Below are 19,692 nucleotides of genomic sequence, written 5' to 3' on the forward strand. Positions count from 1 at the left end.
ATGTAATATATATGTTGACGTTCTTATAAGTATCAGTTAGTGGTGGAAGGAAGTAAGCTCACTCACGTGTTGGAATTGGAAATCGGATCCGCGGCGTGCACACAGTGTGCACTCACTGCTGTGCTGTGTTCGTTTCCCGGCCACAGTGTACCGCCCAGGCAGCATGACTTCCAGTGGTGTGCGCTGCTCCGCATCACGCTCTCCAATGACTGACATCAGTTCCGATTGCTGACATTAGTGTTACAAGGCGCCGCTGGTTACGTGGAACTTATTATGATTAATCGTGCAGCTCTACTTTCTAGTGGCCATCACATCGGCCAGGAGGGTTTTGGAACTGGCGGCCTTGTCATGCAAGTCGCCCTATCTGGTTATCCACAAGGATAAGGTGGCGTTGTGTTCGCAACCGTCTTTTCTGCCGAAGGTGGTCTCTGCGTTTCACATCAATGAGGACATTGTGTTACCATCTCTGTGTCCTAAGCCGACACATCCTAAGGAAGTGGCTCTTCATGCTCTGGACGTGGTTCGAGCTTTGAAGGTGTATTTGTCTGCCACGCTGCCTTCTGGAAGTCAGACTAGCTGTTTGTTTCGGTGGCTGGTCCAAAGAAAGGCATGTCGGCCACCATTTCCAGGTGGATCAGTTAGATTGTAGTACAGGCCTATGCCTTGAAGGGGCAGGTGCCCCCCTTTCTGGTCACGGCCCACTCCACAAGGGCAGTCGGAACATCTTGGGCCTTCCGACATAGTCTGTCGCTCAAGTGTGTAAAGCGGCGACCTGGTCGTCGGTTCACATGTTTACAAAGTTCTACAAGGTAGATATCAGTGCATTGGCTGATGCCTGTTTTGGCCGCAAAGTTTTGCAGTCGGCTGTATAGATGCAATTGTGTATACAATTTTTTCCTTTTTCAAGTTTTTTCGTTAAAAACGCAGTACCTTTAAGTTAATGCACTGTTGCATTAGTTACCGCAGTTTTTTAGTGCTGGTTAAGGGTAGTGCCTCCTGTTGAGGTGTACCCTGTTTTTGTGGTGGTTTTTTCCACACACTGTTGTCTTTTGTGGGTAAAGTTGCACTTTCCATGTTGGATGAAGTTTTTATATGCTGTTTTCCCACCCCTTGTTTGGCACTGCTTGGGGACGTCCCAATGGCTAAGAGATGAGCTGTGTCAGTCAGTGAATATAATAAAAAATAGGATTTTTTGTACTCACCGTAAAATCCTTTTCTGTGTAATTCACCAACTGACACAGCACCCGCCGCCTCCTATTTTTCTTTACGCTATACTGCTTGTTGACGTACTGATGACTGCATGGCAGGCTGCGGGGTTGTTACCTAAGGGACCGCTCCTTGGGCGGAACTGGAAAGTTCTGTGTTCTACATAACATGTAATGCCTAGTATTCTCCTAAAGGTGGCGAAACAACCCAATGGCCAAGAGAGGAGCTGTGTCAGTCAATTAATTGCAGAGAAAAGGATTTTATGGTGAGTACAAAAAAATCCTATTTTTTCCAGTATATATGATAATTTTCCATGATGAACTCTGGTAGCGCTCGCAAGGCATATTTTCCATATAGTGTGTGCATTATTATCATAAAAGTTTTCAGTTCAATTTATTTGTTCTTTTTCCCTATATTTTTTGTTTCCACTTACATAAGTAACCTAATGGAAGTACACAAGATTTTGTCACCTGTCGCTATATAAGCAGGATGCTAGTGTATGGACTGGCGTGTAAAATCTAATATCTGTATAACCTATATGTGAAAGGGTTTTTTTTATTTTTTTTTTTTCATAGCTTTCATCCCTTGTAAGAGAAATGTTATGGATGTTGTAACTCGATTTATTTGAAATCTGAATAAAATTTACCCTTTAACCACTTTGCGCCCAGGCCAATTCTGACATTTCTCTCCTACATGTAAAATTCATAATTTTTTTGCTAGAAAGTTACGTAAAACCCCCAAACATTATATATGTTTTTTAGCAAAGACCCTAGAGAATACAATTGCGGTTGTTGCAACTTTTTATCTCACATGATATTTGCGCAGAAATTTTTCGAACACTTTTTTTTTCATGCTTTAAAAAAAAAAATAACAGTAACGTTTTTTGCATAATGTGAGAGATGAAGATACGCCGAGTAAATAGATACCCAACATGTCACGCTTCAAAATTGCACGCGCTCAAGGAATGGCGCCAAACTTTGGTTTTTAAAAATCCCCATAGGCGATGCTTTCATTTTTTTTACTGGTTACATGTTTTGTGTTACAGAGGAGGTCTAGGGCTAGAATTTTTGCTCTCGCTCGAACGTTCTCAAATGTGTGGTTTGCATTTTTTTTTTTTCGTTTTTCTTATTGTTAATTTTACTTTTTTTTTTTTTTTTTTTTTTTTAGTTTGACATTTAAAAAAAAAATAATTTGATTACTTTTATTACTATTACAAGGAATGTAAACATCCCTTGTAATAGGAATATGGCATGATCAGACCTATTTACAGTGAGATATGGGGTCAATAAGACCCCATATCTCGCCTCTAGGCTGGGAAGTCTAAAATAAAAAATAAAAAAAATAAAATAAAAAATACGGCTTCCCAGCCGAGGCGGCGCCGTTATTTGAATGCAGAGGCTGGACGTGACGTCATAACATCGCACCCGGCCTCCAATCGACCATCTAGTCCGCCTGAAATCTCTATGATCATTATCCGGAGGCCGGCGGATCCTGTGTCAGATTCGCCGATTGAAGCGGTGAGTCGGTAGAAGCACCAGAGGGCGGCGGTAGGTGGGGGGACATCCCGTAAGAACGATCAAGCGGCGGAACAGCCGCTATGATCGTTCTTATGGTGCAGGGAATCGCTGGCTGAAAATGCCGATATCTGAATGATGTCTGTAGCCTCAGGCATCATTCAGATATGACCCCGGAAAGTCGAGGCCGTCCCAGGATGTCATCCTGACGCGAAGTGGTTAAAAAAATAAGTAAAAAAAAATGCTCCATTCCTGTTAAACATTGTTCAACCTTAAATGATCTTTTTCTAAATGTTACTGATTTGGATAAGTTAAAATATATATAAATCTTGTTCTCTCTATGTCTGTCTGTCTAAACTTTGTGCAATGCATATTCATTTCAGTCCGTATCATTTTTTTTGTAACGTAATCATTTTTTTTTTCTCTTAGAAGTCATCTACTGTCCCTAAAGATTGCCCATAGTAATAACCAGGAGGAGCCTTCTAATGTTTTATGGACAATTAAATGTGCAGGTTTGTTATAGTATCAGTGTCATATTGCTTGCCTTAGAAAATTGGAAAGAACTGCAAATGGATTTTGATTTCAACTGATAACTGATAAGATTTTTCTTCCAGTTAAAAAATGAAAGTACATGAAATTCACAATTTACTGTTTACAACATTGCTATTACAAAAAGTGCATTTACTCATACCAAACCACTGGAAAGGAATAAGGGCCAGTGTTGACAGGCTTTAGTTAACTTCAGAACTGCTTCTCTTCTCATGGGTCAGCAGGTCAAATGCTGGTAAACTGCAGCATACCTCACAACAGTCCTGAATTGTCTCTTATGTTAACTGGAGTCCTGAATGTAGAGTGTTTATCCTCTGCAGCAGCTTATTCATATGCACATCTGAGTGAGGCTCCTCCTCAGCTCTGGTCACATTGCAAGGGAGGACATCTGCTGCCACTATATTTGAGGCTGGCATTGCATGTGGTAGTGAGTTTGAGGGGAAGGGGTTTTGTACTGAGGCCTAAGGCTGGGAGGAGGGGTTGGGATTTTTTTTTTTTTGCTGACTGGTGGGGATGTACAGCTCTAAATATTACCCAGCCATTGAACAGCCATGGGCTTCTACAAAATCTATGGGTCTACCTTTTTTGAGACTGTTCATGATACTTGTGCTCTGTTGCCTTTTTTCCTTCTGTATGCTCTGGGTGTAATACTTTTTTCCTCACTGTAAGGAATCTAAAAGCATTTGATCCCTTGCTGATTTTGTACGTTTGCCCACTGACAAAGAAATGATCAGTCTATAATTTTAATGGTAGGGTTATTTTAACTGCGATAGACAGAATAACAACAAAAATATCCAGAAAAATGCACTTCAAAAAGTTATGAATTGATTTTCATTTTAATGAGTGGAATAAGTATTTGATCCCCTATCAATTTGCAATCAGCAAGATTTCTGGCTCCCAGGTGTTTTCTATACAGGTAACTAGCTGAGATTAGGAGCACTCTCTTAAAGGGAGTGCTCCTAATCTCTGCTTGTTACCTGTATAAAAGACACCTGTCCACAGAAGCAAGCACCCAATCAGATTCCAATCTCTCCACCATGGCCAAGACCAAGAAGCTGTCCATGGATGTCATGGTCCCTATCCCTGTACATTGCACACTTACATCTGTCCCTACCCTCAAGGAGCCCACAATCCAAGGTCCCTATTCATATACTTGGGCCAATTTTTGGACAGAAACCAATTAACCTACCAGCATGTCTATGGAGTGGTGGCGCATGCTGTAGTATAAAAAATGTAACTCAAGTCCATACAAGAGTCCTTTGAACTGTATGGCTCTGTGTGAGGTGTTAGTCTGTATAGCCAGGGCAGCCTTGCAGGAGGAGTTGAAGCACACTCCAAAACATGTGGAAAGAAAACAGGAAATAGGTGCCTCTTAAGGGCCGGTTCACACAGCGAGGCGATGCGAGGCGACACGGCTCGCCTCGCCTCGCTCCCGCAAGTCGCCCCCGTTCTGTACAATGGAACCGTTCTGAGAGGAGCGACTCGAGTCGCTCCGACTCAGAAAAAAGGTTCCTGTACTACTTCGGGGGCGACTTGCATTGACTTCTATACAGAAGTCCTCTGCAAGTCGCCGCTGAGGTCCCCGCAGGTCGCGGCGAGGCAAGTCGGAGACGCCTCGCCGCGCCTCGCTGTGTGAACCGGCCCTTAGTAAGACTGTATTTGTTTAATAAACAAAACGTATTAAAAACTCACATTGACGACAAACTTTACTTGCCGACACCCTCCCCAACTGATTCCACTTTAAACTCCTTCCTAGATGACCTTCCCATCCCTAAATTATCCATTGACCACAGAGATAGTTTAGAAGCCCCTTTCATGGAAGGGGAAGTACTAGCGGCAATAAAAACCCTAAGGACGGGTTCAGCCCCAGGACCGGATGTGTTATCCAATCCCTATTATAAAAAGTTCGCCAATCTCTTAGCTCCATATCTGTCGAAATTTTTTAATTACACAACCAAGGGAAACCCACTTGATGCTCAGCTCAATGCAGCATTCTTAGCAGTGATTCCAAAACCAGACAAAAAGCCTAAGGAAGTGGGAAATTATCGCCTTAATTAACTGTGATGTAAAGATACTGACCAAAATTCTCGCCAATCGCATGGCTCTGATTATCAATGCATACATTCACAATTATCAAGTGGGTTTCATCCGGGGCAGACAAGGCCCAGACCAGATACGGAGAACCCTTGATGTCATGTCAATTCTTCAAACTAACTGGGCGGGGGGTCCTAAACCAATTGGGCGCGTTGCTCTCTTTAGACCTACAAAAAGCCTTCGATTCGGTCTCATGGCCCTACATTCTCGCCATACTTAAAATGTGGGGATTTGGTCTTCGCTTTGTGGGCTTAAGCCAAGCACTTTACACTACTCCCACCGCAAGGGTCCGGATCCAAGGCTGTTACTCGAAACCCATAGAGATCAGACAAGGAACCAGACAAGGGTGCCCACTCTCGCCACAAATTTTTGCAATAGAGACACTCACCATAGCCATTCGACAAAATCCGGACATCAAGGGTGTATCTTGTGGCCCGTACACTCACAAGTGCAGTCTGTTCGCGGACGACATTATGCTCTTCATCACCTCCCCCGTCACCTCCCTACCCAATCTTTGTTCTCTCTTAAGCACTTTCTCTAAGATGTCAAGACTTCACGTTAATTACTCCAAATCGCAGGCCCTCAATGTATCCTTGATTACCCCCACAATAGACTTATTAAAACAGTCATTCCAGTTCCAATGGAGTGACTCTTCCATCAGATATTTAGGTACCAACCTCAGGGCTAAGATAGAAAGCCTATACACCCACAACTACCCTCCCATGTTTCGAAATTTATAATCTGACCTCCGAAACTTGGCACAACACACCATTTCTTGGCTAGGAAGGGTAAATGCTGTCAAGGTGACCCTTCTCCCCAAGTTACTGTATCTTTTTCGGTCTCTACCCATCCCCATTCGGAAAGACCATTTAAAAGCCTTCCAGAGCAAAATCTTGAAATTCATATGGGGAAAAGCAGGTTACAGACTAGCTCAGGGCACCCTTTACGTGCATAGAAAAAATGGAGGCCTGGGACTTCCCCACTTATATAAGTATTTTCAAGCGGCTAGGTTAGCCCAGATGTCGGCAGTCTACTTCAAACACGAAAAACCTGATTGGATCCAGATAGAAAAACAGGCAGTCCCCCACTTCACCCTGGACTATTTAATGTCGACCCCTCAGAAGAAAAGATCCCCGCTTCTCTCCCCGGCCCTATCCCATTCCACCTTATGGGACTCTCTTCGCTCTTCTACATCCCTAGTCTCCACATACAAACCCTCGACCCACCTGTTTAACAACCCTCACTTTCCACTTGGTAATAATGTCTTAGCTTTTAAATGGTGGATTGATGAGGGCCTCTATAGGATTGGGCACTTTTTTACAGCCACAGGGCTGTTTACCCTTAAACATTGCATCAAGAAGTTAGACCTCCCCAACACTGAACTATTCCGGTTCCGTCAGATACACCATTTCCTGCAATCCTTATGTAAGGGGGACCAGGATCCCCTGGCCTTTACAGAATATGAACTATGGTGCGGCCAAAGCATGGACCCCAGGGGGGGATCTCCATCATCAAGTCACTGATTACTCCGGTCTCCAAGACGTCATTTATGGTCGCCTGGGAGATGGACTTAAACTTCATATGGACCAAAGAAAAATGGCCCTTGGCTTGCGCTAAGTAATTTAAGGGTCTTCTAAATACCACCCTGATGGATGCAGGGCTAAAAGTCCTGTCCAGATGGTACTACACTCCCTCCAGAATAGCCTACATGTTCCCAGCCGCCAGCCCCCTATGCTACCGGGGCTGCATTCTCATAGGCTCTATGCCACACATATGGTGGGAATGCCCAAAAATGCGTTCCTTTTGGGAAAAAAATGACAACCTTATTGACAAACTGATAGGATCTCACATTCCTAGATCTCCCTTAGTAGCTCTTCTAAATGATCCAATCCCTCATATATCTAAGCCCTTCAGTAGACTCGCTCAGTACTAGGTGCCAAACTCACTATAGCTAGGGCCTGGAAAAAAACAGGTGTCTCCCTCACAAATGGCCAAGAGAAAAATCTCATAGGTCATGTCTCAGGAGAGGATGGCCAGCTTGGTTCAAGACACTTCTCACAAATTTGTAGCCATCTGGGAACCGTTGGCTAGACTCTTGGGAATTTCCAATTTCCCTTGCGTGTAATACGCAAGTATTAGCGGTTGTATGGTGAGTGGTGCTCCCTCCCCTTTCCTTTCCTATCCCTACTCTCTTTACCTTTGATTTCGCTCCTCTCCTTTCTCTTCTTTGTAAACATGTTAGTCCTCTAGGGACTCAGTTCAAGTTAGTGTCTCATAATTACCTGGGAGACAAAGGTTCTATTTTTCGGAATAGAAGCTGGGGGGGGGGGGGGGGGGGCGGGTGGTTTCTTCCCACGCAGCGGATTAGGTGTAAAGTGGGTACTCCTGCGCTAAAAGGGAATATAAATATATTTCTATAGGTGCTGCATCCACCGTAGGGGCCAAACTGTTACCCAAATATACAAAAAGATAGAGAGGTAAGTGGTGTTGCGCTCCTGAAATTATTTGAGGTTCATAGCATAATTGTGATTTATCAAAGTGATAATGGATATTAATGAGTATTATTTAAGATTCATAACATACTTATCATAAATCCAAGTGGAAGTAAATACAGATAAAATATAAACTGTCTTATTGCAATAAAGTATTTCAAATAAAACCTAGTCCACAGTATGCAAAATAATAAATCGATATATAGAATCAAAAAAGTGGGTATAAACAACAATCTGTGCAAATGAGCAAAATATATAAATACTAATGCAAAAATGTGCAAATCTGCAAATATATAGCAGAAATGTGTAAATATGCAGAGTGAATAAATAGATTCCAGAGTGGAATATGGATCTCTACAGGGTCCACTGTGCAAAATAGTGCAAGTATAGCAGTGTTTTCCAGAGACACTGAGTGATAATGTAGTAATATCCAGTGTCAGTGTGACTTTTAAATGTGGTATCCTTAAGGCATACAGACACGGGAAGAGACGGTCAGGCTCTTTATCCCCTCTCTATACCCCGATATACTGAACATGTGAGCGATCAGACATCCAGTCAGCGGAAAGAAAACGAAAGGATCCCCTAGTAGGGACGCGCAGGAATACTACAATCTGAAGGGATTTAAGTCCCCCCTCCTCCTCTACATGCTGTTTACCTTACAGCAGTAAGGTAACAATTTAGTACAGCCACGAGTGACAGTGCCACATTTAAGTCACACTGTCACTGGATATTACTAAATTATCACTCAATGTCTCTGGAAAACACTGCTACACTTGCACTATTTTTCACAGTGGACCCTGTAGAGCTCCATATTCCACTCTGGAATCTATTTATTCACTCTGCATATTTGCACATTTCTGCTATATATTTGCAGATTTTCACATTTTTGCTATTTTTTGCACATTAATTGTGCTGATTAGTATTTTATGTATTTTGCTCATTTGCACAGATTGTTTTTATACCCACTTTTTTGATTCTATATATCGATTTATTATTTTGCATACTGTGGACTAGGTTTTATTTGAAATACTTTATTGCAACAAAACAGTTTTATATTTTATCTGTATTTACTTCCACTTGGATTTATGATAAGTATGTTATGAATCTTAAATAATACTCATTTATATCTATTATCACTTTGATAAATCACAATTATGCTATGAACCTCAAATAATTTTAGGAGCGCAACACCACTCACCTCTCTATCTTTTTGTATATTTGGATCAGAAGGTGTGTTCTTACTGGCCTATCAATCATCAAAGATTGTTTTGGTGTACCAGGAAAGGTTCGCCCGGTTTCTTTGGTGTTTTGGGGCCGACCCCCCTTGACACAGTGTGATCCCCATGGGACTGTTAAGGGGAGCGAGGGTCGATCCCGCCAGCCCCCTAGGCCTATTGCAAATAGTTGATAAATTGGGCTATATATTGTATGGATAACAAGTGATCATTTTGTTAGAAGTCCGATTACTGGTTTCACCTTCATACCCATTGTCTGTAATGTCATTTGAGATACTGTTTTTTTTTCTCATACGAATGTACTATTGTTAACTTGCAATAAAAACTTTTTGAAAGTAAAAAAACGCACATTGAAGTATCTTTACAAAGGCACAGTGAAGTCCATTGAAATCGTTGGATCTGTCTCAGCTGTCAGCGAAGATTTCGTCCTGTTACACTGTATGAGGCCAGCGTCCTGTCCCCCGGGGATCTCATGGCTCTCAGGGAGGATCCAGAACAAGGTCTGGAGCTCAGCTGGCAGTTCACAGTAGATGGCTGGAATACAGCGTGTAGCAGGATGACGTCACTTTTGCAATGCATTTCAGAGCGTGCGCACTGCGAAGATGGTTACAATGAACATTCCTTTCTCAAGCCCAGAAGGTCTTCTTTCTAGCAGTCAACTCCTGCAACACATCCATGGCAGACCGGACATCTGAAATAAAGGGAATAAAAACTGAGCTCCCTTTTGTCAGACAAGACGTGCAGAAACTGCAAGACCACACGACTGCATTGGGGGGACATCAGTCACCGTCGATAAACAGGCAGCCTAAATTCATGCCATGGAAAATGGGATGCGGAGAACAGCATCGGGGGCCATAGGCATCCCAGAAAAAACTGATGGGAAAAATCCGGTTGCTTTTATTGAGCAATGGCTTCTACAAATATATGTCAAAGACGACTCCTCTCCCATGCTCTCAGTTGAAAGAGCACACTTGAGTACCCTCGAGTCCACTACTGCCGTCAACCCACTTCGCAATTTTCAATTCAAATTACTTAGCTACAAAAATTGTAACATTATCCTCTCAAAAGCCAGGAACCTGGGGGATGCTTTGCAATGGCTAACTCCAAAATATCTCTGTTCCTGGACTTCTCAGCTGAGGTCCAGAGACAGAGAGCACAATTAAACTAGGTGAAGAAAAGACTGAGGGCTTGCAACATACAATATGCAATGTTATATCTTACTTGTCTAAGCGTGGCAGCAAGAGATGAGGTCCATTTCTTTGAAAAAACTCTCCTGGTATTGCAATGGCTAGACAGGGATGAACTCTCCATTCAGGAGGTAGCGGCAAGCTGATGGCTGTAAGTTTTTACTATGACACTTTACTACCTAAATATGGCCTGTTGGTGTCCACGTTTTCTGTTTTTGTCAAGGCGGATTATCTAAGAGAAAAAAGGCGATAACCTTTACATAGCAATGTTGACTGCTGTAAAACTTGCATGTAAGATGCAAACTGGCATGCAGGCCAAATCTACTGTCCACCTTGAATTAGGGTCCCACGTGGACGAAGTTTGGTCCTTTTGTTGATTCTATTTTTAGTTCTGTGCCTTGTTTTGGGCTTCACAGGCCACCGCCCCAGTTCGACACCGATCCAGTAAAAAGACTTGTACTGCTGCACACCAAATCGGTAATTTTCGGGACACAGAGACCTTTGTATGGTAACGCCTATATGTCTTATGATGGGATGTTTCTCTTTGCTACCAGTTCATTTCACCCATCAGTTCTTTCCTACAGCTTTGCTATGGCTAAATCCCATGTAGTACTTATCTGGAATGTGAGAGGTTTGGGAAACAGGGTGAAAAGGTTGGCTGTAATGCATGGGGCTAAACGCCTACGATCTTTGGTACTCTGCAAGAAACACATGTATACAGATCAGGCCTTACAGTTCTCTGCCTGTATGTTCAGCCAACCATTCCACTCTACCTATTCCTCAAATTCACGAGGAGTGAGTATATTGATCCCTCAGTGGATTTTCTTCTCTTGCACACTTCAGTTGTGGACAAAAATGGTCGTTCTATTTTTCTACAATGCAATTTGGAGGGGGTGGACTGTATATTGGCTAATGTATATTTCTCTATCGTTCATTGATGGACAGAGCAGCTCTTCTTGACCTTAGGGTTATAGCACCCCTATAGTAGATGACTAGGCAGAAAAAAAAAAAAAGCTCCTGCTGGTCATAACCCCTCACACGGCATCCAGCAGTTTTTTTCTGCCTAGTATAGGAGAAGGTCCTGGCTCCCGGTGGGGCCTTTGGTCCTGGGAATTTTTTTTATTTTTTCTGCATTTTTGATTCCTGTGATCTACAATCAACAGCCAAGCTGGGTGACAGGCTGGATAATATAGATCCTTGTAGTCTCCCCAGCCTGGCCATCGAGCGTGAGCAGGCCCTAGCTACGAGGTGGGTTGGCCACAACATGCCCTGTCTAATCCAGGGTTGACTGGTGAGCTATATGCTCCGGGGCACACATATGACCGGGCTACTGACGTCCTGTCACAGTGTGCCATGGCCGGCAGCCACCCCATACTGCTCGGGTGATGAGTCTGTCTGTGTAATGCGTCCAGCAGTGCCTGCAGGAGGGTTAAGTATGGTTTCACCTGTCTCAGCAGGATGGAGTAGCTGGACATTCCCTGGGAGGTTTACTAGGGGGTCTCTTACTCTCCCTTTCTTGTCTCCCTGTCCCTTCCCTTTGCATTCCTTGGATGTGGTCCGAGCTCTGCGGGTGTATCTGTCTGCTACGGCTCCTTTTCGGAGGTCGGACTCGCTGTTTGTATCGGTGGCTGGTCCGAAGTAGGGACTGGCGGTCTCATCGGCCACCATTTCTTGGTGGATCAGACAGATTGTAGTTCAGGCTTATGCCATAAGGGGACGGGAGCCTCCCTGTCCTTTCATGGCGCATTCGTCTGTTCACAATTTCACAATATTTTACAAGGTTGATGTGAGCACATATTTGGATGCTTGCTTCGGCCACAAGTTTTTGCAGGCGGCTGTTTAAGGTTGCAACTCCTCCATTGAGGAGCTCTGGTTATGGGTGGAGTTAATATTGAATGCTGTTCCCACCCCTCGTTTCTTTGACATTGCTTGGGGACGTCCCTTAAGTCAAGAAGAGCTGCTGTGTCCGTCAGTGAATGATAGAGAAAATAGGATTTTTGTACTCACCGTAAATTCCTTTTCTCTGACGTTCATTGACTGACACTGCACCCACCCCTCCTATTTATGTTTGTACTGCTTTTGACGAACTGAGCTTCTGGATGCAGTGTGAGGGGTTATAGCTAGTAGGACTGTCCCTTGGACAGTACTGTGCAAGTGTTGCTGTTTTTAACACTTTCTGCCTAGTCCTCTCCTAAACTGTCGATATAACCCTAAGATCAAGAAGCGCTGTGTCCGTCAATGAACTTCAGAGAAAAGGATTTTATGGCAAGTACAAAAATCCTATTATTCCACCTCCCTTCTTCGCAGAAGTTTTTAAGCTCTTGGCTGGGTTTTTGGCCCAGCAGCCTAATGTTTCAGCCCTTATTGTGGGCAACTTCAATAATTAAACTCTGAGCTTGATAAATTTACGGTGGCACATCCTCGCTGGACTCCCGTTAGGGGTCTGACACAGTTTGCTAGCCTTTTCGCCAAGATGGGACTTCATGATGTTTGGTGCCTTAGAAGCCCTCCCTTTCTATCCCCTTGAAAGTCACTGGGAGCAGATGGATTTTCTGCAGTGGTGTATAATAAGTAAGCTGAATCGCTTTTGCCACAACTTAAACAGACTCTAGTGGATGCTTTGGGGCTAGGTCACTTACCACTTCCAATGACAGAGGCTACCATTATTCTTTTACTCTAACCTGCCAAGAATCCCCTACTCCCAGACTCCTATAAACCCATTTCATTGCTAACTACAAAATACAACTTTTGGCTAGAGTATCGGCTACCCACCTAGCATCTGTCATTTCTAAACTCACTCATAGGGACCAATTGGGTTTCATTCCCTCCAGATTTACAGCGCGACTATCAGGAGGGTCTGTTCCTTAAAATGCTTGTAAACCCTCCCCCACAACTTTGTCCCATGTAAATCAGCATAAAAACCCCTAATGAACACTGCTTGTAGATATCTCCTTACATGCTTAGTATTGTTGTAATCCTTTTTGTTCTTTAGAATGACGTCACTGAGCATGCCCAGATCTCCCCTGACTTACAGGACACTCTCTATGTGCTTATCTATCTGTTATCGGGACTTCCTACGGCACTACTGAACTCCCAGGAGACTGCAGATTCACTCAGAGCTTCCTCCTACACACCATGTGACCTCATATGGAGTGTAAAGCAGGGCATGGGACAGCATTACTGCAGTCTTAACTGAAGCTGATAGGACTCACACAGGCAAAGACTAGATAATCAGAACAAGTAAATACTATGAAATAAAACAAGTCAGCGATGAACAGGGAAGCAGGGTTGCCATAGAAACGTTGGGTTGAGAAGGAGGCTTGGTTAACAGTACAGGAAGTGTTCAATGTAAGGGCGGAAATACACTCCACTGTGGACTCAGAAAACATTACTTAAGATGGCCTTGCCTTACCCCTGGAAACAAGTTTTTTTTAAAGTTTCTTTAAACAGTAAGTAATATGCGATTTGGGCTGGATTACAGTGGCTATAGTTTGATAATTACTTATTATAATGGACTAAATGAAAAAAGGCATCAGAGTGGGAGAGTTTACTTCCTCTTTAATCCACAAATCCCAGTTGATAACCCTGGCACCAGAGCGGAGCTGTCCCTCGACACAAAAGCCTTTGACAGCATCAATTGGCAGTACTTGTGATAGGTTCTGAGGAGGTTTGGGCTGAGGGATCATTTTATTTAATGGGTCCATTTATTATACACAACCCCAACAGCAAGGTTACATATAAATGGAGAATTGTCAACCCTTTTCGTCCTTATAGGGGTACACAACAGGGGTGTAAGTATTCACCCTTGTTCGCTCTGGCTCTAGAGCCATTAGTGGAAACAATCAGAGCCTCACCATCTATAACAGGTTTTACGAGAGGTCCCACTGAGGCTAAAGTCTCATATGCAGACGGTACACTTTTGTTTTAGGGGGACACTGCCTCCTCACTTCAGAATGTGATGTCCCTAATAAAACAATATGGTACTGTAACGAAACGTCCCACACTCCGCTTGAGTGCTTTCGTCATATACCACTTCCTCCCAGTACAAATATAGTTATCAGATATTTCAACCGCTCATGAGCACAAAACAAGACAATACTTGTTTAGTTGCTGAACATTGACACTCTGTTAGAACCAGAATACAAGTCTTATATACAGTTAAAGAGAAGGAGGTTCCTCCCTCCTGCTATTACTCTAACAATACACCTGTAACCAGAAACATAAATTAACATGAGCTAATTAACAAATCCCTTAACGCAGCCGATGTGACTCCCTAACTACACTGCACATTATCACACATCTTAACACAACTCCTTCATACAATTGCAGGGTTAATTAGCATTGGGTGAAAGACTCTTAAAGCTGTGGCAAGCCAGACTAGACTCATTTACATTATAGAAAACAGACAGGTAGCTGGAGTTGATGACATTAGCATCTAACAGTAGATCTCCCAACAATATGAATCAGTCACTATTTCTAATATGGCATATACAGGGTTCCCAGAGTCTGTGCGTCTTGGTAGGATATGGACCTGAAACCAAATTAAAACCACCACAAGGGCCCCCAGGCATACAGCTCGCAAAGAGCACCATTTCCCCAAATGCCAGGGCCCAGGATTGGTAAGCAAGAGGCTAGCATTCAGTCCCCTCCAAAAGCCTCTGTCCTGGCTAGGCCTGTCACAGGTACCTTTTCTGGTTCCTCCATAACTTGAGGAAAATCAGCCCTCCTTGCCTTTAGATGAGCTGACATCTCCACTGCCAGACTGTGCCCAATCTCTCCAAATAGTCTACTTCTTTTCTCTTAGCCTACTCCCTATTATCACTTAATTGCAAGACAAATGCATAACTTAGTGCAAGCTTCCCCTCTCGGTCGTAGGATAAGTTAATCTTATTAAAATGGTATGAGCCCCCCCTAACTATTGTGCATACTCCAACTCCCCGCAATGAATTCCTCATAGATGGTTCACACCCATTCAACACTCTTTAGGAGCCTCATTTGGAAAAAGAAGATAGATAGCTAGAATTAAACTGTCTACATTAAAATACAGTAAGGATCAGGGCGGCCTGGCGGTACCCAATAGCAGATTTTCTTTTCTGGCCTCGCAGCTCCAGCATTTAGGGGACTGGGGAGAGTTGGACCAGATGGATCCAATTCCCAAGTTATTTTACGAATCAAAAACCCACCCTGCTATATCTCAACTTGAGGTTGGCTTACCTCGTTACCTTACCTCGATGTTCACTATATTTCTACTGAAAAAGCTCTGGGCTTCCCGTCAATCATAGTCTGGGTGTGACAGGCTTTCTATCAATTACACAAGTGTGGCACAACTGTTGATATACTGAACTATATAAATTGGAGGGGTTTCAACCCTGGGAGACCTTGGGTATTTGTTACATCTTACAATTGTACAGCCAGGCTACTTTGAAGTACTTCTTGTACCTACAGATGGAGTTTGTGCTGCCAAGACAGAAATTTTACAGTTATCTTTAACTTTGCCATGCCGTGCAGACTCGCTGAGCATTCTTTAATAAGTAATATTCTCACCACACAGAATAAAAAGGGCATGATTTTGTAGATACTGTATACACCACCCTTTCTGCAAGGACACAGGATGCAGCTAGACTTTCATGCAGATGTAGGTGGGAGCAAGACTGAGATTGGAGGTGAGGACTGGGAACTCTGTTTGCAGTCTATGCCAGCCATCTCAGTCTCTCCTTCATACAGACTTGCAGCTGTTCATATTGCATAGAACCTATTTTATTAACTTGTCTACTTATCCCCCCTTGGTCAACCATTCTTTCCCAGGGAATTAAGCTATCAGCTGAATGGAGGGGTTTGGGAAGGGATTGCTGTACCGTATTTTTCTCGTAGCTCTGCTACTGAGCACAAGGTGTTTGCTTTTAGCACGTCTCTTAGTCTTAATGGATACGTATGGGTCCATTTTAACCACTTCGCGCCCAGGGCAATTCTGACATTTCTCTCCATGTAAAATTCCTAATTTTTTTGCTAGAAAATTACATGGAACCCCCAAACATTATATATTTTTTTTAGCAAAGACCCTAGAGAATACAATGGCGGTCGTTGCAACTTTTTATCTTGCACGGTATTTGCGCAGCAATTTTTGGAACATGTTTTTTTCAGAAAAAAAACAGTTTCATGCTTTAAAAAAAGCAAACAGTAAAGTTAGCCCAATTTTTTTGCATAATGTGAAAGAGGAGGATACACCGAGTAAATACCCAACATGTCACGCTTCAAAATTGCACGCGCTCGTGGAATGGCGCCAAACTTTGGTATTTAAAAATCCCCATAGGCGACGCTTTACATTTTTTTACTGGTTACATGTTTAGGTTACAGAGGAGGTCTAGAGCTAGAATTATTGCTCTCGCTCTAACGTTCGTGGCGATACCTCACATGTGTGGTTTGAACACCGTTTCCATATGTGGGCGGGACTTGCGTATGCGTTCGCTTTTGTGTGCGAGCTCACGGGGATAGGGGTGCTTTTCACTTTTTATTTTTTTTATTGTTAGTTTTATTTTTTAGTAAACATCCCTTGTAATAGGAATATGGCACGATCGGACATATTTACAGTGAGATATGGGGTCAAGAAGACCCCATATCTCACCTCTAGGCTGGGAAGAATAAAAAATAAAAAAAATAAAAAAATGATCATGGCTTCCCTGCCAAATCGGCGCCGTTAATTTGAATACCGAGGCCGGGCGTGACGTCATAACCTCGCGCCCGGCCTCCGAACGATCATAGAGACTCCGGGGACGATCTGGTCTGCCGGAAATCTCTATGGTAACTGGCGGGGGCCGGCGGATCCTGTCAGACTCACCGATGGAAGCGGTGAGTTGGTACAAGCACCGGAGGGCAGCAGGAGGGGGCATCCCCTCCCGCCGCCCGTAAGAACGATCAAGCGGCGGAACAGCCGCTATGATCATTCTTATGGTGCAGGGAATCGCCGGCTGAAAGTCGTCTGTGGCCTCAGGCATCATTCAGATATAACCACTGAAAGCCCATGACGTCAATAGACGTAGTATGGGCGCCAAGTGGTTAAATACTATTTATTTTCTTTCCCCGGGGGAAAGTAATTTATTTCCTGTTAAGGGCATCAAAGGGCTATTATTCTGCCCTGTTGTACATTTTAAGTACCGTATCTCATGCTCTTAGTGTTTCAGTTGTAATTGTAGCCATTTCTCTGGGGAGACCTCTGTACTTCATTGGAATCCAGATGATCTGACCCAGAGCAACATTACTCGTTATCTTCCGTTGATACCCATTTTTTATATGGGGCATTATAGACCAGAGTCCAGAAAGCTCCTCAATACTGCTGCTATATGGCATTTCTGAAAATCTGGGAGGAATACCCCCCCCCCCCCCCCCCCCCATTATCCTTAGATCTACTCATTATTTTATAGGAAATAAGGCTTCCTCTTCTATTCCATACAAATTTCTGGATCAGGGATCTAATAATTTTGAAATAAGCCCCTGGGATATTGATCAGAAGGCTTTGAAAAATATATAGTGCTTTTGGAAGGATCATCATTTTAATTACTTATCCTACCGAACCAAGACAATCTATGTGCAGGGTATCCTTTCAGGTCTTGTTTAATTTTATTCATGAGAGATAAACTATTATCCTGGTATAAGTATGCTATTGATGCTGATAGAAACACTCCCAAATATTTTAATCCTTTTTCTTTCCACACAAAGGGGAAAGAGCTCTAAGTTATCTTCTCTCCCTTGGGGGGGACACAGACATTTAATATCTCCGTTTTCTCCCTATTGATCTTAAAATTAAAAACCACCCCATATTCATCCAGTTCCTGCAGGATCCTTGGAAGTGATTGCTTGGGATTCGTTATATAAAGCATAATATCATCTGCAAACGCAGATCTTATGCTCTTGCCCAGAGACCTCTATTTCCTTAGTTTCATAATTTACTCTTATAGATACCAAAAGGGGTTCTAGAGAGAACACGAAAAGCAAGGGAGAGAGTGGGCATCCCTGGTGCGTCCTCTTATAGAACGTAAATGTGTCTGACGACGTTTCATTCACCTGGATTTGAGCTGTGGGGTTGGAATATAGAGCCTCTATCCCTCTAAGCATTCGTGGGCCAAGGCCAAATTTATATAGTGTCTGCAGCATATATTCCCAATCTATCCTATCGAATGTCTTTTCAGCGCCTACTGATAGGAAAAGGGAAGATTTCCTTCCCTTTTTTGCTTCATGCATTAAGAGGGTTGTTCTTAGTATATTGTCCCTTACTTCCCTGCCTGGGACAAAGCCTGCCTGATCCCTCTCTATGCAATCTGGCATATACTGCTTCAAACTTTCGGCCAAGATCCTTGCCTAAATTTTGACATCCTCGTTTATCAGGGAAATTGGCCTAAAGCTGGAGCGTAGTGTTGGATCTTTCCCTTCCTTTGCCAGGATTGTTATGTAGGCCCCCAGCGCTTCCCTGCATATCTCCGTTCCTCCCCTGATGGAGTTCATATATAGGTGAAAATAGGGTGTCGGGTATCCTATAATCTTTTTAAAATATAATGACGTATACCCATTTGGCCCTGGACTTTTCCCACTCTTGCTATTTTTAATTGCCTTCTATATCTCCTCCTTAGAAATATCACTATCAATCTTACTTCAATCTTCTTCTGTTATACTTGGTAGTTCTATCTTCCGAAGATACTGTTTTTACTTCTGTTTAGTTTATCCTCAGAATCTTGGCTGTCGTTCATTTTATATAATAACTGATAGTATTCTGAATTTTTTTTACTGATATCTCTAGTTGAGTGTTTCATCATTCCCTTTTTATCTTTAACTTTTGCAATGTAATTAAAATTTCTTCTAGGTTTAATTACCCCTGCAAGTAGTCTCCCAGGTTTGCCAAATTTGTATTGCCTTAAAAAAAAAACCCGCCTGGTGTCCCGTTCCAGCAGGTCCCTCAGTGCTTCCCGCAACCATTATTTTATGATCATTTAGCCCTTTATGTAGCTGTTCTAACTCCTGAATTTCCTGCAGGATCTGTTTTTGCGCTGTCCATATTTTCCTTCTCTTAGCTACTTCCGCTATCAATCTCCCTCTCATAAATACCTTATGGGTTTCCCACAGTACAGTTGGTGCAATATTCTCTACATTATTTTCTTTAACCACTTGAGATCCGCGCTATAGTCAAATGACGGCTACAGCGCGGATCTCAATTTCCGGGACTACTTCTATTGACGTTGTCCCCTTTAAGAGCTCCCCGCGCGCTCCCGGGAGCGCGCATCGGGGAAACTCTGTGTTGGCCGTGTCCCCTGGACACAGCCAATCACAGATCGCTGTAAAGGGCCAATCACAGCGGCCGTTTACAGCGCGATCGCCGCCTCCAATGGGTGATGATCTCAAATGTAAACAAATGAGATCATCACCCATT

The 19,692-nt window shown here is 43.2% G+C and overlaps 1 protein-coding gene across 2 annotated transcripts in view; it reads left to right on the top strand.

Moving 5' to 3' along the window:
* Nucleotides 1-19,692, top strand: part of EXD1 (exonuclease 3'-5' domain containing 1) — a 618,256-nt gene that overhangs the window by 317,123 nt on the left and 281,441 nt on the right. For both annotated transcript variants that reach the window (XM_077464920.1, XM_077464919.1), the window contains one exon: nucleotides 3,150-3,232. In XM_077464920.1, coding sequence (XP_077321046.1) covers nucleotides 3,150-3,232 — 83 coding nt within the window. The remainder of the gene's footprint in view (nucleotides 1-3,149; nucleotides 3,233-19,692) is intronic.

The sequence above is a fragment of the Lithobates pipiens genome, unplaced genomic scaffold (genome assembly GCF_037356315.1).
Source record: "Lithobates pipiens isolate NorthernLeopardFrog02 unplaced genomic scaffold, aLitPip1_a1.2 Scaffold_30, whole genome shotgun sequence".
Taxonomy (NCBI): Eukaryota; Metazoa; Chordata; class Amphibia; order Anura; family Ranidae; genus Lithobates; species Lithobates pipiens.